This window comes from Carcharhinus amblyrhynchos, chromosome 30, assembly GCF_965287045.1.
Source record: "Carcharhinus amblyrhynchos chromosome 30, sCarAmb.v2.hapA, whole genome shotgun sequence".
NCBI lineage: Eukaryota > Metazoa > Chordata > Chondrichthyes > Carcharhiniformes > Carcharhinidae > Carcharhinus > Carcharhinus amblyrhynchos.
Genome location: NC_137353.1, coordinates 6,330,540 through 6,344,754, shown reverse-complemented (window position 1 = coordinate 6,344,754; position 14,215 = coordinate 6,330,540). Strand labels below are relative to the sequence as shown.

The window sequence follows — 14,215 nt, the reverse complement described above, 5'->3', positions numbered from 1 at the left end:
TGGGCAGTCATTATGGGGGTGGGGAAGGGAGCATTCATTGTGGGTGGGGTTGGGGGGGTGGGAGTATTCACCGTGGGGGGTGGCAGGGAGCAGTCCCTGTGCTTACCCCTTCTCTAAGTTGAGAGTCTGTGCAAAACTGCCTATCCATGTGTGATTCTAATGGGAGTGGATCTGATGGGATTTGGTTAATGGTCCGGTACTCGAGTGGTTATGGTCCGGATTATATAAATCTGGGTGTTTGTGAGCAGGTCCCAAAATATTCCGCCTTAAAACCCAACTGCAGGAATGGGATCCTATCCCAACACGTGGCACCATTTTCATTGAATCTTAACAGGAATGAGAGACAAAAGACTGAGAATTAAAAAGGAATGAGAAAAGAGGCTCCAGTCTTAAAAGGGAACTTGTGTTACAATCCTGGGCATTTGCTCTTTTCCACCCACATTAAATATGTGTGTTCCTGCTGCCAGATTGCATAGGAAAGATTGGAAATGGTGGTGATTGGATGTTATTCCCTCGAATATCTTGACTTTAACAAAATAATTTGTTTAATAAAATCCTTCCAGGTACAATGCAGTTGAAGAAGGTCAGCGTGTTGTCATCTGGATAGTGAGACCTGGACAGATAAAAGCACTTAAGGGGTGAGGGTGGGAAGCCAGATCCCCACATCTAGCAGCTGTGGGTGTGGCAGAGACCCCCCCGCCCCGGTAATGCCCCCTACATTTCCACTAGGTAGCTTCCCAAGGGGCTTAAATCCCACGGGAAGATGTAACAGAGAGCCCCAAGTGGACTCACCCAGTGGAAACGTAGGGGGCATTGCAGTGCGACACTGCTTCGGAAAGCAGTCCTGTTTAATGTGGTGCGTAACACCGCCTGTCACCAGAGAATTCCACTGTACCACGGTGGGGTGACACGGTAGCACAGTGGTTAACACTGCTGCCCTACTGCACAGGGACCTGGGTTCGATTCCCGACTCGGGTTACTGTCTGTGTGGAGTTTGCACATTCTCCCTGTGTCTGCGTGTGGGTTTCCTCTGGATGCTCCGATTTCCTCCCACAGTCTGAAAGACGTGCTGGTTAGGTGCATTGACTGTGCTAAATTTCTCCCTCAGTGTACCCAAACAGGCGCTGGAGTGTGGCGAGTAGGGGATTTTCACAGTAACTTCATTACAGTGTTAATGTAAGCCTACACTAAGGATTTGTTGTGAGTGGAGGCTCAGTCCTTGATGAGTTGTGTAATTGGCTGTGTTAATTCCTCATGCCAGTTCTGGGAAGGGCAGATGCAATGCGTCCGCAAACAGCCAATCCTCGGTCCAGAACATAACGAGCTGGGACTGGCTCAGATTTCTCACTGACTATCCGCACCGGAATTGCATTCTATCTGGGAAAGAGATCCAGCTGCCTCGGCAGGAGGCCAGCAGAATATACTTCAGTCCTGTTTGCAGTTAAGGGAAGGACGCTTGCACTGATCAGAATTGATTAATGTCTCACCATGAACAGTTACTGCCTCTGACACTAGGTTTTTTTTTAAAGAATAATTATCTCAGCAGTGAATCATACTGGCTCACAGCTTGCAGCTCTCCTCCACCCGACCCGTCCAGTTCTGAGACAAGAATCTGGATCGTAATTAACTTATCACAACGAGAGCCACTGGCTAGTGACCCCAGCCTCTTGAGTGTAGCAAGGTTTGTTGGATAGAGAGACGAAACGTTGAATGATTTCACTCACCCGCTTCCCCCTCCCTTAATGGTCCACGGGACCAGTTGGCGGTCCCCGAATTCTGTCCCGGCTAAGATCAGTTTGTCCAGCAGCCGGGGTCAGGGATGGATCTGTTGACTGTGTAATCCGAGGAGATTAGCTGTACCCTGCCAGCTGTCCTCAGTAACCTGGCTGTGGGGACAGTGACAAGATCTGTGGAGCTGGGTATCCATTCTGTAGGGCGACACAGTGGTTAGCACTGCCGCCTCACCACGCCAGGGACCCGGGTTCATTTCCAGCCTCAGGTGACTGTGTGGAGTTTGCACGTTCTCCCCTCGTAGACGTGGGTTTCCTCCCACAGTCCAAAGATGTGCAGGTTAGGTTAACTGGCCATGCTAAATTGTGTCAGGGGGATTAGCAGGGTAAATACAAGGGGTTATAGGGATAGGACCTGGGTGGGATTGTTGTCGGGACAGGCTGGATGGGCCTTCTGCACTGTAGGGATTCTACGATTGGACAGACTGAACATGCAGTTATCTGGTTGGGTGACCTCCTTAGGTAGTTTATTTTCAGCTGGAGCTAGAAGATCCTCCAGTGTCACCCCTGGAATGTTTCCTATACAGCAGCCCCTCCCTCCTGCCCTCCCACAGGCGATGAATGAAGCCATTCGTTATAAATACAAATTGTTGGAGATGTTTTCAGAGTTAAAAGTTCACAGACCCCAGTTGCAGATATGGAGCATTGTGCGGTCCAGAATAAACAGGAGAATTGCACAACTCTGCCTGAGATACAACTCAAGTTTCCAAGAAAACATTGTCTTCTCCTTGCTCCGGTATTTTCACCTAACCTCCTCAAGACATATTTTCCTCTTAGTCACAAGTTATTGGCAGATGTTACTTGCTGCGTTCTAATGAAGTGCATTATGTACTAGGCTGTTTTCCCAGAATGTGATTTACACGATTACAGGAGGACAGGAGCGATTGCTTTGTGATTTCGGAATTTTCCCCTCAACTGTCAGAGAAGAAAAGAGGAATGAGCTTGTTTATTTTGCTGGAAAAATTGATGAGGGGAAGATGACCAATATCGGTTGTGGGGTGGGGAAGGGGGGGAGGGGGGTGGGTGGGGGGGGGGGGAGGCGGTGGTGTGGGGTGCAGGGCAGCCTTTAGCTCGGTGCTGGCATTTTCACTTCTGAATCCAGGCTGCTAGTATAGATTATAAGAACAGAGGCCGGACTGAACTGTACAAAAACACTGACTGGGTCTCAGCTGGAATACTGAACAAAGATCAGTAGAGCAGAGGAACAGGCCCTTCAGCCCACTAAGTCTACACTGATCATGTTGTCCTATCCCTCTGTTCCCTGCATGTTCATGTGTCTATCCAGATAAGTATTAACGGTGACTAATGTACCTACTTCAAGCACCTCACTTGGCAACACATTCCAGGCCCCACCACACTCTGTGTAAAAAAAAAAGCTTCCCCCGCACATCTCCACTGAACCTCTCCCTCCTTATCTTGAACTTAGAGTCAAAGAGGTTTACAGCATGGAAACAGGCCCTTTGGCCCAACTTGTCAATGCTGCCCTTTTTTTAAACCCCTAAGCTAGTCCCAGTTGCCTGCATTTGGCCCATATCCCCCTCTCCCCATGTAACTGTCTAAATGCTGTTTAAAAGACAAGATTATATCCGCCTTTACTACTACCTCCGGCAGCTTGTTCCAGACACTCACCACCCTCTGTGTGAAAACATTACCTCTCTCACCTTAAACCTATGCCCTCTAGTTTTAGACTGAAACTAGTGCCTCCTTGAGATTGTCATTTCTGCCCTGGGAAAAAGCTTCCGACTGTAGTGTGTGTAATTCTATAGGAAAGGTGTGATTGCACTCGAGAGGGTACAGATGCACCATAGCCAACCCACCTAACCCCTGCACATCTTTGGAGTGTGGAAGCAAACTGGAGCACCTGGAGGGAACCCATGCAGACACGGGGAGAATGTGCAAACTCCACACAGACAGTCACCTGAGGCCGGAATCGAATCCGGGTCCCTTCTCGCCATGAGGCAGCCGTGCTGTACAAATTTTGGATGAGAAAGTTGCCCCTTCCCATTTGAGACGTGTATGTGACAGGGAGATGACTGAGGGACAGTTGGCACAAATGGGATTTTGTGCCAAGTGATCTCTGGTTTTTTTTTGTTAACAAATTGGCTTCCAGCCTAAATCTCTGCCTTTCATTTCCTGTCAGTGGATATCAGTTGGGGGAAAAAAAATGACTGTTTTTCTTTCCTCTGGCTTGGAGAGGCTCAAACTGTTTTAATTGATTCCTAGAATGTGGGTGTCGCTGGTTAAGCCAGCATGTATTGCATTTTTAACATCACTCTGCTGCACCACTGACCAGTTATTGAACCTGTGTCCTCTGTACTTAGACAGCTGGATCAACGGCACAATGTCTGTGTGCGCCTGGAACAAACAGGCACCAGATTGCAACGACTAGGCGTTTTTCAGTGTAACTTCATCGCAGTGTTAATGTAAGCCTAGTTGTGACACTAATAAATAAACTTAATGAAACAAGCATAGGAGGCTTAGGGTGATCTTATAGAGGTCTATAAAATAATGAGGAGCACAGATCAGCTAGATAGTCAATATCCTTTCCCAAGGGTAGGGGTGTCTAAAACTAGAGGGCATAGATTTAAGGTGAGAGGGGAGAGACACAATATGGTCCAGAGGGGCAATTTTTTAATGCAGAAGGTGGTGAGAACCAGAGATAGTAGTAGAGGCGGGTACAATTTTGTCTTTTAAAAGCATTTAGACAGTTACATGGGTAAGATGGGTATAGAGGGATAAGGGCCAAATGTGGGCAATTGGGACCAGCTTAGTTGTTTTAAAAAGAAGGGTGGCATGGACAAGTTGGGCCGAAGGGCCTGTTTCCATGCTGTAAACCTCTATGACTATATTTTAAAGAGCAGAGATGGAACAGTCAGAAAGCAGCACAATGCCAATAAAAAACAACTTCTTAGGAAATTCTATTCTTTCTAAAGATGGAATTGTTAATCCTCTTAAACCCAATAGAGAGAGAGAGATCTGCATTTGTACAGCATCTTTTATGATCTTTAGACGTCTCAAAAGTTTTTTTTGCAGCCATTGGAATATTTCTGAAGTGCAGTCACTGCTGTAATATAGAACTAGTGGCAGCCAAATAGTGCACAGCAAGCTCCCACAAACAACAATGTGATAATGACGTAATAATCTGTGCCTGTGATGTTGATCGAGGGATAAGTATTGGCCAGACAGCGGGCAGAACACCCCTCTGAAACAATGGGGAGGCAGTGGCATAGTCACTAAACTAGTAATCCCACCAATTCCTCTACTTTCTCAGGAGACCAGGCAAATTTGACATGTCCACTACAACTCCCACTAACTTTTACAGATGCGCCATAGAAAGCATTCTTTCTGGTTGTATCACGGCTTGGTATGGGCTCCTGCTCTGCCAAGACCGTAAGAAATTACAAAGGATCATGAATGTAGCCCAGTCCATCACACAAACCAGCCTCCCATCCATTGACACCAAGTACACTTCCCGCTGCCTCGGGAAAGCAGCCAGCATAATCAAGGACCCCAGACATTCTCTCTTCTGCCTTTTTCCGTGAGGAGTCTGAGATCACTAACCAACCAGCTCAAAAATGGCTTGTGCTTTTCACAGAGATGTTTTGTTGCAATTGTAGAGGGCATTGGTGAGGCCACACCTGGAGTATTGTGTGCAATTTTGGTTTCCTTATCTGAGGAAGGATGTCCTTGCAATAGAAGGAGTTCAGCGAAGGTTTACCAAGCTGATTCCTGGGATGGCAGATCTATCATATGAAGAGAGACTAAGTTGGTTAGGATCATATTCACTGGAATTTAGAAGAGTGAGGGGGGATCTCAAAGAAACTTACAAAATTCTAACAGGGTAGATTGAGAAAGAATGTTCCCCTAATGATGGGGGAGTCTAGAGCTAGGGGTCATAGTTTGAGGATAAGGGGTAAACCTTTTAGAACTGAGGTGAGGAGAAATTTCTTCACCCAGAGGGTGATGAATGTGTGGAATTCACTCCCACAGAATGGAGTTGAGGCCAAAATGTTTCATGAAGAAATTAGATATAGCTCTTGGGGCTAAAGAGATCAAGGGATATGGGAGAAGGGGGGATCAGGATATTGAATTCGATGATCATAATGGCGGAGCAAGCTCGAACGGCCAAATGGCCTACTCCTGCTTCTAGTTTCTATGTTGCTATCTGTCTTTCAGTTTGTTTACAGAATTTGGAAGAGTGGCAATGTGTGATTACACTCTCTGACATTGAGTTTAAACCTCTGCAGTCCTTTGCAAAAGGAAATAAAATGTTCCTTTGCACCTTAATATTCATTTGACACCTTGTTTGGATGTTGAAAATTATTTCAAAAAGATTATTATTAAAACTACAGGGTAAACTTTTGAGGTGAGCGATTTTAGTGTGGAGGCTCGCTCATGGGGTGATAGATTGAGGGCAGACAGGAGGTTTATCAATAATAAATTAAACACCTATTGTTAATATTTCATTCAACAGGCATTGATCTTTCACTCACTGGATGCAAGTCTTTCTCTGCTTTTTGTATGTTTGTCTGCCTCCTGCTCGCTTAACGTGTTACACTCTTGTTCTGTCATTTTCCCTGTCTCTTTGTGTAAGAGAAGAAGAATTGATGGATATAGGCTCGACTGTAGAGGGATGCCTGAACCCAGGATTATGAGAGACTGGAGTTCAGATACTGGAACTGTGCCCAACACAGCATCAACGACAATTAGTTTCACCTGTATTTTTGATCTAGGTAACAGAAACTAGGACGCCTGCCCAAGGCAGAACTTCCGGTTCTCTCATTCCCAATAAACTTGCGTCAGGACCAATTAATCCTTTGTTAGCTGCCTGATCCTTGATAAAGCAGATAAAGGAGATAATTAGTCATCGACTTCAGGAAGCATGGTGGAGGATAAACCTGTGTCTACATCAGTGGAGATGAAATGGAAATGGTCAACAGCGTCAAGTTTTTTGGTGTCCAGATCGCCAACAACCTGTCCTGCTCCCTCCACCCAGAAGCGATAGTTACGAAAGCCCACCAAAGCCTCTACTTTCTCAAGAAATTTGGCATGTCTGCTATGACTCTCACCAACTCCTACAGATGTACCACAGAAAGCATTCTTTCTGGTTGTATCACAGCTTGGTATGGGCTCCTGCTCTGCCCAAGACAACAAGAAACTACAAAAGGTCATGAACGAAGCCCAGTCCATCACGCAAACCAGCCTCCCATCCATTGACTTGGACTACACTTCCCGCTGCCTCGGAAAAGCAGCCAGCATAATCATGGACCGTAAGCACCCTGGACATTCTCTCTTCCACCTTCTTCCATTGGGAAAAAGATATAAAAATCTGAGGTCACATACCACCAACTCAAGAACAGCTTCTTCCCTGCTGCCATCAGACTTTTGAATGGACCTAACTCACATTACGTTGAACTTTCTCTACACCCTAACTATAACTGTAACACTATATTCTGCACTCTCTTGTTTCCTTTTCTATGAACGGCATGCTTTGTCTGCATAGTGCGCAAGAAACAATACTAATACACGTAACAATAATAAATCAAATCAAAAGCACTCTGTTGCAGCGGCAATTCTTAATCACGGGTGGAAATTTGTTGCAAGTTACCGCTTGAATATTTAAAAGGAAATAGTTACAATAGATATTGTGCAAAACAAATTTTATAATTTCCCATGCGCAGGAGATTATTAACTCTTGTTAGCAATGTAGGTGACTGTCAGATGCACTGTTCAATGTGCCATGTAGCAAAACCTCTTTATTTAAAGTTTATTATAGTTACACATAGGCTTATATAAACACTGCAATGAAGTTACTGTGAAAATCCCCTAGTGGCTACACTCGGGCACCTGTTGATACACTATTGAGAGCAAATGAACAATGATTTTGCACGGTGTAAAAATGTACAAGGGTTTGAGCAATTCTCTGTGTGATTACAGCCAGAGTTGATTTTCTTTTGCAGATGATATACCTTCTGCAGTCGTGGAAGGAACTGCCTGCACTAAACGCACTGGAGCTTCTCGATTACAGTTTCCCCAGTCGCTACGTTCGTTCGTTGGCAATAAACTGTTTGAAAAAGCTGAGGTAGGTCACAACTGGGGAAGCGTCACCTTGAACCCTCGTGAGCAGAAAGTGAATTCCTTTGAGTTTAAAACTTGGCAAGTCATGTTGCAGCTTTACAGAATCTTAAGTCGCACTTGGAATATAGTGTTCAATTCTGGTGGCCACACTACCAGAAGGCTGTGGAGGCTTTGGAGAGGGTACCGAAAGGATTTACCAGGATGTTGCCTGGTATGGAGGGCAATAGCTATGAGGAGAGGTTGGAGAAAGTTGGTTTGTTCTCACTGGAATGACAGAGGTTGAAGGACAAGCTGATAGAAGCCTACAAGATTATGAGGGGCACGGACAAAGTGGATAGTCAGAAACCTTTTCCCAGGGTGGAAGAGTCAATTACTAGGGAGCACAGGTTTAAGGTGTGAGGGGCAACATTTAAAGGAGATGTACGAGGCAAGTTTTTTACACAGAAGTGTGGTGGGTGCCTGGGGAGGTAGCGGAAGCAGAAACGATAGTGACTTTTAAGGAGCATCTTGACAAATATATGAATAGGATGGGAATGGAGGGATATGGTCCCCAGAAGGGTAGGGGGCTTTAGTTCAGTCAGGTAACATGGTCGGTGCAGGTTTGGATGGGCCGAAGGGCCTGTTCCTGTGCTGTAATTTTCTTTGTTCTTTCTTCCAAAAAGAAAAGCAAAATGCTGCAGATGCAGGAATCTGAAACAAAAACAGAAAATGCTGGAAAATCTCAGCAAGTTTGTGGAAGGAGAACCCTTGGGTCATCCTGACTCGAAATGTTGGCTCTCTCTCCACAGACCCGCTGAGATTTTTCAGCAGTTTCTGTTTTTGTTCCTTACTTCCAAAGATATTTCCAGTCAGATATGTTTCAGATAAACTGCCTCATTAATTTTACAAGAATTTGACTTCAGAGTTTTCATGAATTCATGAATTTGAGTTCATGGTGATTTCCAATGATTTTAGGTTTGATTTGATATGTTTAGCTGAACGATCCTTTCTTGTGTTGCTGTTTTCCCCACTCAGTGAGGAAGAACTTTCCCAGTATCTACTCCAGTTGGTGCAAGTGCTGAAATATGAGCCTTATCTGGATGCTGAACTAACCAAGTTCCTGTTGGACAGAGCATTGAGCAACAAACAAATAGGACACTTCCTGTTCTGGCACCTCAGGTAAAGGACCCAATGTCCATAAGGTATAGGAGAAGAATTAGGCCATTCGGCCCATTGAGTCTGCTCCACTATTCGATCTTGTGAGCTGTCCCCAGCGTACCCTTCAGTTCTATCTTTTACTTTGGTTCTATGCTTTTAAAACTCCATCTCTGATAAACTCTCTAATAATGTCCTTCTCTACACCCTAGCTGTGACTGCAACATTACATTCTGCATCCTCTCCTATCCTTCTCCACTGTGTATCATAGAATCTGTGGCATGAAGACGGGCCCTTTGACGCAAAATGGACCATGCTGACCAAAAAGCCCAACTAAGCTAACCCCATTTGCCCATATCTCTCTAAATCTTTCCTATCTATGTATCTGTCCAAATGCCTTTTAAATGTTGTCAGTATCTGTTTGTCAGTGTTCATGTACTGTATGAACGGTGTCTGTATAGCGCGCAAGAAACTATACTTTTCACTGTATCCCAATACATGAGACAACAATAAATAAATCAAACCATGGCTGATCTGTTTCCGTAACCCATGGCGAAGACTATTTGATCCCCATCTTGTTAATGTAGGCAGTTGTGAGGGATACACCATAAGGCCACTCATCCTTCTAATGATGACTCCTGTTTTGTGTCTATTCTTCAGGTCAGAAATGCATTTTCCAGCTGTGTCTCTGCGCTTTGGATTAATTTTGGAGGCATATTGTCGGGGGACTAACCACCACATGAAGTCCTTGTTGAAACAGGTGAGTGTAGTGGGGCCAGTGATCCAGACTGTCAACTGGTTGGGAATGAGTTGTTTTCTTGCTGAGATTCATTGCCGTTGTTGGGTGGTTATTCCCAAGTGTCCATAACTCATAAGTGCCAAGCCCCAACTTAACGTTGTGGTTTTGTGAAAGTGATATTGCAATGGGCCAGCTGTTTTCTGACTTAGTCTATTGCTGTATTCTCCTGCAGTGTGAAGCCCTGAAGAAAATGAAGGCCCTAAATGACTTTGTGAAGTCCAGCTCCCAGAAGACAACCAAACCAAAAACTAAAGAAGCCATGCATCTGTTTATGAGGCAGGATACCTACATGGAAGCTCTTTCTAACTTCTATTCTCCCCTGAATCCTTGTATACTCCTCACCGAACTCTGGTACGTAGCAGTAACTCGATAGTTAGGCAGAAGATATCCCCAGATTCTCCTGAACTTGTGTCTAATATAAACAAGATGTTCAACTGCAATAAATGTCAGAGTTTATAATGGATGTTGGGGTATTCTCTGGGAAATGGTTTCATTGCGATAAGAAATGTTATCGACCGGCAGTTCCCAATAATGTGGAAATAAAGATACCATTGCTAAGCTTTTGAGATTTGGAACATCTTGTTATTAACGCGTTTTTGTATTGATTGATCAAGAAGAGTAAGACCTCTCAAATGTCACCGTCATGCTTTTGAATTAGAGATGGCACAGTGGTTAGCACTGCTGTCTCGCAACGCCAAGGACCCAGGTTTGATTCCCAGCTTGGGTCACTGTCTGTACAGAGGTTAGGGGGATTAGCAGAATAATTTTTTTTATTAATTTGTGGGCATCACTGGCTGGGCCAGCATTTATTGCCCATCCCTAGTTGGCCGAGGGCAGTTGAGAGTCAACCATATTGCTGTGGATCTGGAGTCACATGTAGGCCAGACCGGGTAAGGACAGCAGATTTCCTTCCCTAAAGAATATTAGTGAACCAGATGGGTTTTGTCAACAATGGTTTCATGGTCATCAGTAGGTTCTTAATTCCAGATATTTTTTATTGAATTCAAATTCCACCATCTGTCATGGGGGGATTCGAATCCAGATACCCAGAACTTTATCTGAGTTTCTGGATTAATAGTCCAGCGATAATACCACTAGGCCATTGCCTCCTGCTTGTGGGGTTACGGGGATAAGGTGTGGGGACTGGATCTGGGTTAGATGCTCTATTGGAGAGCCAGTACGGGTGCGATGGGCCAAATGGCCTCCTTCTGCACTGTAGGAATTCTGTGATTCTAAAATGAGACAAGGTTCCCACAACTTACCTGGCAAAGCTCACCTAAAATGTAAATCTGTGGTGCTTGGGCGAGGATGCATGAACCCTCACAATCTGTCAGCTCACCTACACTCTCAACACTGAAGTTGGGTATTGGGGAAAGATGCTGAACACAGTTGGGTGCCTTCGCGAGGTCAAGTGAATAAGTGTAGATCCTGGCAGCAAAGCTAAAGCAATCTGCAATTGTCATGGATTAGAAATCAGAGAGGATTTTTCATTTGCAAAGGTAGCTGAGGGTCAGAGATAAGTTTTGTGGTTGATTTTGTTTTATGTCCAATGCTGTGAGATTTACTCATGTCATTAACTCTGATTTGCCAGAATGAAATTGAGGATCTTTTTCCTCTTGTCTCTTTCAGGGTGGAGAAATGCAAGTTTATGGATTCCAAAATGAAACCACTGTGGATTGTTCATAAAAACCAAAGGTACGATGGGAATCCCATGGGCCTTATATTCAAGAATGGAGATGGTAAGAAAATCTTTACGTTTCAGAGTTATGGAATACATTAGAGTGGATATAATCAGAAGCATATTATAAATGTGAGCTAATTCCACAATCCCGTACTGCGTTTCAAAGATGGTCTCAGAGATCAGCAACAATACTCGATCCCCGTCTACCGACACAGCTCAAAGTGCAGGACAAGCTACATGTGTGTACAATAACGTGAAATCAAATCATTTATACAGGTTACAAGACTAAAAATAACATGTGAATGTATGCTACGTGTGAAATTATGAAGATTAGAAGCAGAAAAAGGGTGTTGGCTATGAGGAGAAGTTGAATAAACTAGAATTGTTTTCATTGGAAAGCTGGAGGCTGAGGGGTGACCTGATAAAGGTCTACAGAATTATGAGAAGCATAGACAGGGTGGATGGTCAGAGGCTTTCTCCCAGGGTTGGAGCGTCAATTACAAGGGGTGCACAGGCTCAAGGCGAGTGGGGGAATGTTTAAGAGAGATGTGCGGGGGATGTTTTTCACGCAGAGTGGTGGGTGCCTAGAACGTGCTGCCAGAGGAGGTACCATACCATGCAGAAGAAGGCCATTCAGCCCATTGGGCCTGCACTCTCAACAATCCCACACAGGCCGTATCCCCCATGACCACATGTATTTATCCTGTTAATCCCCTTGACACCAAGGGGCAATTTATCACGGCCAATCAACCTAACCCGCACATCTTTGAATTGTGGGAAGAAACCGGAGCACCCGGAGGAAACCCACAGACACGGGGAGAACATGCAAGCTCCGCACAGACAGTAACCCAAGGCTGGAATTGAACCCGGATCTCTGTCCATGAGACACTAGTGCGAACCACTATGCCACCGTGCTGCTCTGGTGGTGGAAGCAGGCATACTAGCAACATTTAACAGGCATCTGAATGAGCTTATAAGTAGAGAGGGAATAGAGAGATATGGACCGAGTAAGGGCAGACCTTATTCTAATTCTTTTTCTTACTGTAGATCTACGGCAGGACATGTTGACAATCCAGATGATTCAGCTAATGGATGTTCTGTGGAAAAAGCAGGGTCTGGACTACAGGTAAAAAAATAATGCTCTTTGTCCTGAACAATTTGCACGTGACTTCAACTGATCCCATTTAGAAGTGAGAACCTGGAGACGGGCTACTGTAACCTGGTGAAGGGGAATGGTAGCATTGTGGTGGCCTTACTGGACTAGTGATCCAGAGACGTGGTTTCACATCCCAGCACAGCACTTGGGAAATTTAAATCCAGTTAATTGCAATAATTCACCGCAAGCCAGAAAATCCTGTCCGAGGGCAATGGACCTTTGCATGTTCTGTCCTGCCCACTACAACTCCCTTGGCGGGAGGGAGCGGGAAATTACTCCCTTTGTCTGACAATGATTTAATCATAAAAAGATTCTTCCTTTGCTTCAGAACTATCAAAATGAAAAGTTTAACTGGATGAGGAATGCCGTGACTCGAGAATGTTGCTGTATAATTAATCCTCAGCGTCCATTACAATCACACGTAATTATACCTGAAAACATTTATCAATGGGTGGATTTTTACCAAGTGTTTCATTCTTTTGTTTGCAGATTGAAACTTTTAGTGCACAGAGAAACAGTCCAGTGTTTGTTACTTGGAACACAAATCCATTTATTTTATAACATGCCACTCGTTGGAATATTTACTCAATTGCTTTAACTAAAAATAATATTTTAGCAGCATCTCAATCCGGTGAGAATTTGAAATCTGTGGTGGGAAGTTGCGTAAAACTACTGCATAAATCTTCATTCTACAAGCGCAGAGCTACAGGCTGATGAGACAGAACTTTCTCCATATGTGAAGTAGTGTGTGGGAGTAGCAAAGGGGCTGAGAATATTTATCATTGTGAAACAATGCTGGTTCAAAGAGTGTGTTTGAACAGCCTCTGAGGTGTTATTTACAGCGCGATTTAAACTCTTCAAAACACCTTGTTATTGGAAAATCTGAAGCATGTCAGTTACTAACCATAAAAATTCTCAAACTAACCTTTCAGTTCTCAGACAAAAGCAACTACATGTAAAACTGACAGCCTCTCAGGCTGAAATTATTAGCGTTGTCATTATTTGGCCTGGTGTTCGATCCCAAAATGTGCTCCTGTCCACATCATCACTAAAACCACCTACTTCCACCTTTTGTTACATACATTCCCTACAGTACAGAAGGAGGCCATTCAGCCCAATGAGTCTGTACCAACCACAATCCCACTCAGGCCCTATTCCCGTAACCCTGCTAACCCCCGCCCCTAACACCAAGATCAATTTAGCATGGTCAATCAACCTAATTCACATCTTTAGACTGTGGGAGGAAACTGGAGTGCCCAGAGGAAATCCACGCAGACATGGGGGGAACGTGCAGATTCCGCGTAGATAGCGACCCAAGCTATGAATCGAACCTGGGAACCCTGGCACTGTGAGGTGGCAGTGCCAACCACTGTGCCTCCCCAGATCACCTGACTCTACCCCAGGTTCTGCTCACCCTCATCATAGATTCCCTACAGTGCAGAAAGAGGCCATTTGGCCCATCGAGCGTCCACTCTCCAAAAGAGCATCCCACCCAGCCCCTCCTCATCCACCCTATCCCCGAAACCTCATGCATTTCATGTGGCTAATCCCCCTAAACAGCACTTCTTTGGATACTG

General features: G+C 44.7%; 1 protein-coding gene across 9 annotated transcripts in view; it reads left to right on the top strand.

Annotated features, from left to right (window-relative positions):
* pik3cd (phosphatidylinositol-4,5-bisphosphate 3-kinase, catalytic subunit delta) overlaps nt 1-14,215 on the top strand; it is a 214,945-nt gene that overhangs the window by 181,750 nt on the left and 18,980 nt on the right. For all 9 annotated transcript variants that reach the window (XM_080215123.1, XM_080215121.1, XM_080215124.1 and 6 more), the window contains 6 exons: nt 7,751-7,872; nt 8,883-9,026; nt 9,663-9,762; nt 9,974-10,152; nt 11,431-11,540; nt 12,530-12,608. In XM_080215123.1, the coding sequence (XP_080071249.1) occupies nt 7,751-7,872; nt 8,883-9,026; nt 9,663-9,762; nt 9,974-10,152; nt 11,431-11,540; nt 12,530-12,608 (734 nt within the window). The remainder of the gene's footprint in view (nt 1-7,750; nt 7,873-8,882; nt 9,027-9,662; nt 9,763-9,973; nt 10,153-11,430; nt 11,541-12,529; nt 12,609-14,215) is intronic.